Source organism: Mycetomoellerius zeteki, unplaced genomic scaffold, assembly GCF_001594055.1.
Source record: "Mycetomoellerius zeteki isolate Tzet28-1 unplaced genomic scaffold, Tzet1.0 scaffold113, whole genome shotgun sequence".
NCBI lineage: Eukaryota > Metazoa > Arthropoda > Insecta > Hymenoptera > Formicidae > Mycetomoellerius > Mycetomoellerius zeteki.
The window spans coordinates 1505613-1514863 of NW_017256051.1; the positions used below are offsets into that span (position 1 = coordinate 1505613).

General features: G+C 29.4%; 2 protein-coding genes across 2 annotated transcripts; both read left to right on the forward strand.

Moving 5' to 3' along the window:
• Window positions 1-3059: 3059 nt before the first annotated feature.
• Osi18 (DUF1676 domain-containing protein Osi18) lies at window positions 3060-4239 on the forward strand. The gene is made up of 3 exons (XM_018455591.1): window positions 3060-3186; window positions 3335-3696; window positions 3894-4239. The coding sequence occupies exons 1-3, from the start codon at window positions 3083-3085 to the stop codon at window positions 4172-4174; spliced, it is 747 nt and encodes a 248-aa protein (XP_018311093.1). The 5' UTR covers window positions 3060-3082; the 3' UTR covers window positions 4175-4239.
• Window positions 4240-6198: 1959 nt separating this feature from the next.
• Window positions 6199-7298, forward strand: Osi19 (DUF1676 domain-containing protein Osi19). Its single transcript, XM_018455504.1, has 2 exons — window positions 6199-6484; window positions 6687-7298. The coding sequence occupies exons 1-2, from the start codon at window positions 6287-6289 to the stop codon at window positions 7230-7232; spliced, it is 744 nt and encodes a 247-aa protein (XP_018311006.1). The 5' UTR covers window positions 6199-6286; the 3' UTR covers window positions 7233-7298.
• Window positions 7299-9251: the final 1953 nt, after the last annotated feature.

Here is a 9251-nt window from a genome sequence, read left to right on the forward strand (position 1 = left end):
CGAATTTAGTAAGGAGTAAAAAAAGGAGTGAATTTTGTGATGGCGTGTCAAAGTTTTTAATTTATTGACGCGTTGTCAGTAAAATCACTGTCTCCAAGAATAATTTATCATTAAATATGATTAGATAATAAGATTCATATTATGTTGGATTATGTGGCATTTTATGAGTTAAGCGAGCTTTATAATTTTTCATGTGATTTCGAAATTCATATTATTTTAAGAAATAACAGGAGAAATTGTAGAGGAAAAAGTGATAATGTGGGCGCCATTTTTTTTAGTTATATTCAAGTTAATAATATTGTAAACAATATAATTTATTGAGAGAGAGATTTAAGTTAAATATAAAACACATTTGCAATGATTAAGACAGTTTTCATAAAATGAAAAAAGACATTATGATGACATTATCTAAATGCGATGTAAAGTTGGCACCCTTTCTTATATTTTTACAGAATCTGATTTCTTCTAAGTTATTTGGACTTCTCATAAAGTCCAAATTAAAATTGAATTTATAGAAAATTATGAATATATTGAGATATTATCAGATTCAGAAGTTTCTTTTCATGAATACGTTCTGTTAGTAACAGTTTCACGTTGATCCTGCCCTTGTGAAAGTGTTTACCACTTCTTTCCTGTTTCACAGATACTTCTAGAGACTTCTTAAAATCATTAAAATAATAATCATAAGGATTTTTAGCGAAAATAATGCTTTTCAATGTTTTTCTTTAAAATCCTAGGGCCTACATTACCCACTTGTTAGGAGACTCAATATAGAACCATTGATAAATAACTTACATTTAATTATATCTCAGTAAAAAAAATTATTCAAGTTTTCTTACTTATTCAAAGCAGAATAATATTTTAAAGATTAATTTAGAGTAAAAATTCATTACTGACGAACCTTAAATCATGTTAAACTTAACATTGAAAATCAAATGAAGAAACTTTGATTTACGTCATAATAAATAAATATTATTGTCAACAAAAAGGCTGCGCTAGTCATGGCAATAATTATTTCATAATTTCGATATTTATTTAAGAACAGATTAAAAATCTTTTATAAGATGATGTTAGGTGAAATAAAATTTTAATTGGCACTTATACATTAGCAGGGGCCCATATTACAATCTTTTCCCCTACTAATTTAATAGATTCATGTCCGGAAAACACACAGGGATTCTATTTATTCGTTTTTTCTAAAATTGTACGAGTAGTTATGCGAGCAACTTTTATCCATTTTATAATAATAATAAAGGGTAACTTTCGCTTAAACTTAGAATAACTTTGATAATTTTGATAATGCTCACACAGAACGTATGTATGTCAAAATCGAAACATAAGATTTTAAGACATCTTATGTGCTGATTTTGGATATGCGTACTATCTAGGCATTTTTTTTTTAATTTTGAACAAAGTTTTATTCCATTTTAGTATTTTATATAATAGTATTTTTATTTTATAAAATATTATATATATATATTTTATTTTATAAAATACTAGAAAATACCAAAATGGAATAACTTTGGTCAAAATATAAAAAGTGCCTAGATAGCACGCATATTCAAAATCAGGACATAAGGTATCCATTATAATATTTTATAAATAAAAAAAGGAACTTTCTTTACAAATGTAATACATGTATATATTTTTAAATGATTATTTATAAAACAAATTAATTAGATCATTTCAGGAAGACTTTGTGTCTTTTATAATTACGTGCAAAGTATAAAAAAAATTTTAAAACGCTGTTTTAATCAATTAAAAATATATTAAAAACGTATTACAATTTTGCATAATACGTGTGATTTATATAAAAATTAATTAAGAGTGCGTTTATTATGTAAGAACTATTTGTAGATAATTAATTAGATACTGCTACATATTCGGGTGCCATACCCAAAAATATTATTTTTTATTAATTTAAACTTTATGTTAACCTTCGCAGCATACAAATATCGAAAAACAATGTAAAAAAATAAATATTTTTAATTAAATATATATAGCCTGATCGTATATTAATTTATGCGCAATAAAACATTAAATTAATGTTATACTTTCATATGTATTATCTTTACATCTACAAGGTTTGTACTCGATACTATTAACAGCAAATAATTCTTAAACGACATAGGATATTTGAATGAAAATGGTCCCTTATAAATATTTTAAAATTCTATTTATTTGTTTTTCTTTCTAACATTGCATGAGTAATTATGTGAACAACTTTTATAACTTTCCTGTTTAATAATAATTAAAATAATTAAATTTATTTAATTAAATTAACAAATTAATTTAAATACATTATTGTATTGTTATTCTATTTCCTGATTGACAGAGGCATTTAAAAAATCGTTAAATTGAGTAAATATAAAAATAATATAAAAAATGTAATATCATTCTAAATATTATAATATTATAAAATTATGTTTTCTTTACATTTTTTGTTCTTTTCTCTACTAAATCATCCTATCTGTTAATTTTATAAAATATAAATACAATTGATTAAAAATATGCTCTTCAAACTAAAGTATTTATGAATTACTCGTTTGATTTTATTAAAATTTACATTAAAATTAAAGCATTTCAAATTTAAGAAAAGAAAAAAGTAAAAACTATAATTTTACAATATCACATATAAAATTATAATGTTTTGTATTTTGACTAATACATCTAACAGAAACGTATTTTTTATTATAATTGCAAAAACAGAAAAAAATTTTAAATTTTGTTGAGCAGTAAAAGTCACGCTGTAGAAATATCCAAAAGAATTATAAATTTATTGAAAAGTATTCTGAATAAATATCATTTTAATATAGTTTATTGACGGACATAATTTAAAAACGGAACTAGTATTTCGTGCAGATATCGAAATCGAAATCATTCTAGAAAGATGACGGCGCACAAAGTCGTGAAAATACTGACACCCTAGATAATGAGGCTTTCTTCTTTTCTTTCAACCAGTCAGCAACACGTCCGTGATCAAAATTCATCGACCGTATGCGACTGCCATCAGCTATAAAACCCGGTTGACTTCGACCGTACTGGCATTCGGTGTTTAGTCTGGCGAATCGGTGGTACCGCCATGAGGATCTTAACCACTTTTGCGTCAGTAGCTCTTCTGGCCATTTTCATTAACGCACAACAAACAGAAACTACTGTTGATGTCTTGCAAGACATTTATCACAAGTAAGTTAAACTTATAATTCTCCAATATTTATAATTCTAATTATTAAAAATTATATGTATTAAATCAAATTAAAATGTCAAGATTAAAATAATAATATCTTATAAATATATGATACTTTATATAACATACGAATTTGAAATATTTCAGATGCACAGATAACGAATCTATATTATCTTGTGTTAAACCAAAAGTATTAGCTTACATTACCAATGCCGTGAAACAAGACAAATTAGCAATTACAGAGGATTTAGCGATAGTTAAATCTCGTGACGTGCCAGAGCATAAAGCGGAAGATTATTTTCCTTCACAATACGATGCCGCAGATTCATCCAAGAGTAAATTCCTACGGACAATGATGCTTGAGAAATTGGATGCGTACTTGTCAAGCCATCAACTTGAAGCTAAACTACCAGAAGCGATTGTGGGATCCATTATCGTCCCTAGATCTTTAGTTGACAGCATGCCAAAGAGTCTTACGATTCCTCTTAGTGATTCTTCTAATGAGCAAGGTAACTTAATACAAATAACACAAATTCCGGTTGACTTTATCTTACATTCTGTATTTTACAATCTGCATGTTTATAGTATAAACCTATAAACTCATTAGTTGCCATTGCAACGAAAAATAACTATAAATATGTCATAATTTTTAATAATACAAGATTTCTTGAAGGACGTTTTAAGCAGATTTTATTTCTACTTGTAGGTCGTGGTTTCGTCAAGAAAGTAATGATACCGTTTTTACTTGGTCTCAAGTTCAAAGCCACTGCTTTAGTACCTCTTGCTCTTGCCCTCATCGCCTTGAAAACATGGAAAGCACTGACTTTGGGTCTTCTATCGATGGTTCTCAGCGGAGCGATGATACTTTTCAAGCTGACTAAACCGAAAATTGCTTATGAGGTTGTTCATTACGGACATCCACCTATAGAACACCCCCCTCATTGGGACAATGCAGCTCATGGACCTTATAGAGCTTATAGAAAATAAAAGTGTAAAACGAAATTGATCACTTTATCATGTGTAGATTTATTTAATATTTATTATAGTTAGTATTCCACCTGTATTATTTATGTAAAATAAAAATTTTTATATGAATTCATTAAATAAATTTTATCGCTTTGGTCTCAATATTTTGTTTTAATACATATATAAATTATCGTTTTCTTTAGATGTAAGAACGCTATTGTTTTAGTAATAAAAAATAGTATAACTTATAAAAGAATAATAAACAAATAAATAAAAAAATAGATATATAATAAGAAATGGAACATTTAATAAGTTTCAAAACTGAAAAAGTGATTTCTTTCTTTCTTTGCTTTCTCGTAATGTAAATAAATAATTATTAGTAAAATCAGTATAATAATTTAATATTAATTGAAGTTGCATATGTATAGAATAAATTAGTGGAGTGTGTGAAATGCGTAAACACATTAAAAAATATTAAGATAGAATTGTTTTAAATAAAATTTTTTTTAATTTTATGCAGATTGTTGGTTTATGTAATCTGTACTATTGCTTTCGATCCTTAAATATTTAAAAATATTGTTTCTCTAGAAAATTAAATATATATAGTAATACAGGAATTATTTTGCAGTTTATGGAACGTTTGTTGGCATACGTAAACTTGATTTATTTCCAGTAAACAGATTAAGAGCAAAACGAATAGATTATTTATACAAAATACGAAAGATATTGATCAACATTTCATCGGATAGATGGCCTGAATGTTTATGCAAACTTGACCCAAAATTCCAGTTGTCGTTTCATTGTTACGATAAAAAAGAAGTCGGGCAGGAAGACAGAAAAGTCTTCAATGGTACCTTATGCGCATTTTCGCGCGAGAAACTCGCACGCAATGCGCATTGCTGATGTGTCCCGAACGAACTATTTTCCTTTAGGTTCGTTCAGGAGCTATTTTAATTAGGTCTGGTAGAGTGAAATTAGTAATGTCTAGATATCAGGTTAACGACATAAGGAGACGTGAAAAGAACATGAAGAGATAGGAGGGAATTTTAACGTAGCGCTGGTGTGGAAAGCTATAATCGTGGCATGAATGAGTGATTGACTCAATGCCAATGTTACAACAACTTTGGTGTCAAGGATAAAGAATTCTTACTATGTATACATAACTTCCGATTATTTACTACAAAGAACAAATGACTAAAAGGACTAAATAATTAAAATTCAAATTATTAGAATTATTGCACGAATCGAATGTAAAGATCAAGCAAATTATTAAAGAATGACTTAATAAATTATGTAAATAAAATTGAAAGTCATCATTTAGTACAAAATATTGTTTTTACAATAATAAAGATTGAATTAAATAATCTGATTACATATTATTACATTAGTTTTTGTATATCTTATACTATTTTCAAAAAAATTATTATGTACTGTAATTTATACTGGCTATAAATTAAAATTTCAATTTTATCCAATGATAAAGCTCTATATAATGTCGTAAAAAACCTTAAGTTTGTTGTTCTATCCTCCTATCATTTTTAATAACTTTTTTAAATCCGCTCTCACCTGAAAGAATCAAATTTGATTATAAAATCTACCTGCGTTCATTATAAAAAATTTAATTTCAAGCTGTGCTTAAAAAATATTCCATGAACGACTACCGTCACAAGTAGGTCTTCCGATATCGTTCGTGGAAAGCAAACTCTACTGCTCATTAATATCATAGATTCCATCGCGTTTCATGAGCGAAACGTATGACCTATCGGGGGCACCATCCCGATTCGGCGTCGCGTGCCGCGTGTCGTGCGATCTCACGTTTGCTCAGTCTATCCTCCTCCCTCATTAGGTAGTCGTAGCATGATCTGTAGCGAGGCCTCAATAATCGAAGACCATACTGAACGAAAAGAAAATCCATGCCCGGATGGAAGTGGGGAAGTGTTCGGGAGCATGCTACGCGATTCTTCAATGTGCGTTGTGTGATTCAATGATAGGCCTTCGTATAAATACCGTACTGCCCAACTCATTGGCATCAGTCGTCGTGCTGCGATCGTCCTTATTCATTATCCACGAACAAGTGTACAATACAAATTTTCTTCAAGAATCTTCAGAACGGATATACTCTCTGTCAACGCCATGAAGATCTTCATCTTATGCGGCCTATTAGCGTTGGCTGCTGCACAACCAACCAAGAATGAAAACTGGAAAAGTGCTATGGATGAGATGGTAGATCAATCTAGGTCCGAGTGTTCGCAGAAGAATGACGAGATTGCTTGCATGAAGTTCAAGATATTTAATCTGCTCGATCAAATCTTCAGCAAGGATAACTTCAAGGTAAGTATCAGTAACTCTCTTAATACATATATTAAATATAAATCAAATAGTGATACAGTTATCAGAATTTAATTTATTATTTTTTATTTCTTTTCACTTTGTGAAAATAAATAATAAAAATTTTTGCTTTGTAAAAATAAAATTCTGTAAATAACTTATACATAACGTTAATATAACCTTTTTACTGTTTCTATTTTTGCAGATATCCGAAACGGTTGAAGTTACACATAACTCGTACCCCATTGAGACAACGTCTGCCCGTAGCGAAAGTTCTTTTCTCGATACTGTACAATCTTATTTGGCCTCTCACGACGTAACCTTTAAGCTGCCACTAGACTCCACCGTGAAGGTGAGCTCGCGCAACATCGAAGACAATCAACTCATCTTCAACGTCAAGTTCGGTCAGGGTCGTGCTGTCGATGAGGCTCGTAGATCCAAGCTAAAGAAAGTTATCATCCCTATACTCGTGTTCGTCTTGCTGAAGGCGATGACTCTGATCCCTCTAGCCATAGGTGTGCTTGGTTTGAAGGCCTGGAACGCCCTGCAGCTCTCTTTCTTCAGTTTCATCGTTTCTGTCGGCATGGCCATCTTCCAACTTTGCAAAAAAATTGCCGCCGATACTCACGCTGCACCTATTGCTCACGGATGGGAATATCAAACCCAATACAGATCTTTCCAAGATCAGGATCAACTCTCGACGTCGCAACTTGCGCACAATCTCGCATACTCCGCTCATGCACAATCTTAATGTCACTATCGACCTATAGATGCTTTTGTAAAATACTTAGCTTCCTATTTTTACTATCTATTTAATAAATTATTATTGCAAATCATTTCAATCTATGCTTATTTGAAAACCTGCTTCTCCAATGCCGCTTACCATTCGATGCTAAAATTTATTAAAGAATAAAAGATTAGTCAGATTAATGTTCATAAATTTATTATAATATTAAATCAACGCACTTTTTTACATTACAAAATTATATATACATAATAAAATTAGAAATGCTACAATTTATGTTAAAAGAAAGAAATATAGATTTGAGACCAATTATTTGTTCATTATTTATTTATTAAAACATTTAAACATCTTTGAAGTTTTGAAAAAGATTTAAAATGTCGTTTTAAGAATGTTCATTTCTTCTTCTATAAAAATATAAGTAATTTATTTTAAATTATTTTTTATTTTTAATGACGAAGAAAAAGTTAGATAATTATTTTGTCTATACATTATATTGTGTTTTCACGACTGATTTAATTCACACTATGCTTTAATTATATTTCTTTTTCATATTTAATAAAATGCTTATATTTTTAATCAATCAAAACCTTGTAAGATTTTAATTAAGGTTTAAAGAAGTTCTATAAAAGCGTGCACACATATATGCGAATGTGATCAGTTATCACTTTCGTTTCTTACGAAAGTTGATTGGAGAAATCACTACTTTAAAAAAGTCATTTCACTCTATTTTAACATATTACGTGACCTGCAATTTCTATGAAAATAAGAAAATCTATATGTATGTACATTATACGTGCATCTAAAGTATATATCAATTTGTATGTATGTATATTATGTTTAGCCATTCGCATGAATGATTACATTATGTCCACATTTATGGATTGATATATTGTATTTTAAGATATTTTGAAGAATAGGAGATTGAATAAATTAAAGTAAATGAAAATAAGCAAGTTGAAATTTTAACTTGTACATATATTTAATAATGTTGTTACTGTATATGACGTGATAATTATAACTTTTTACAACTATTCTTATTTACTATAATTTAATTAATAAATCTGAGCTCAAACATACTTAGCAAATACATACATACAATATATATATATATATATATATATATAGCAGTAATAAATCTATTTTTTACTGTTACTTTTTTTAATTTAAAAGTAGAAATAAATATGAAAACAAAATATTGAAGTACCTACGTTTCAATAATTTCATAGAGAAAACAAATGTATTGCATATAAACAGCATAAAATTAGTTTCGAAAATAAAAGTAACTTTATAAATCAATATTCAGTAGAAAAATTTGTTATCAATATTTTGTAAAGAATTAAAATAATGTAGCGGATATATAATATATAAAATTCCTAACTTTTTATGAGACAAAAATTTTATTTTTCTCAACATCATAATAAAATTTATACTTATGCTGCTTTCTCTCAACGAATACTATTGCGATTCATGATGTCATATGCATGAAGCAGGTATACGGCATCATTAACAGTACGTAAATCATTGTAATTATCGTAAAACAATGTATTGCATCGTAACGCTAGAATAGTAGTATCGCTGTATTTGTGTAGCGCATATATATGCATATACACATGGCTTGTGATTTTTAAGAGAGTCTCTACAGTTACTCATTCTGTTAAATTATAATTATATGTAGAAGGCATATGGCCCGCGAAACGGCGCCTGGCACTTTACGACGAGTCAAGTAAGAAAACTCGCGAAGGTGAAGAGACGCGAGGCGTAAGTTCCGTTTCCCGTATGCGTTGCATGCCATCATGTACAACGTACGCGACGCACAACAATCGATACATGTATACGCATGAGTGAATGAGCGTGAGGGAAGTTTGAGGGGGGAATTGGAGGTACGATGCTCTATGCCAGTGAAATTTGAATAATTTCCCTTCAATCGTAGATTCCCGACATGCGCGACCGAATAACATAGATTCAAGGGGGACAAATTAAATAAAAGGGACGGGCCACTCCTCCGTCAGTCGCAGTTCGATTGCC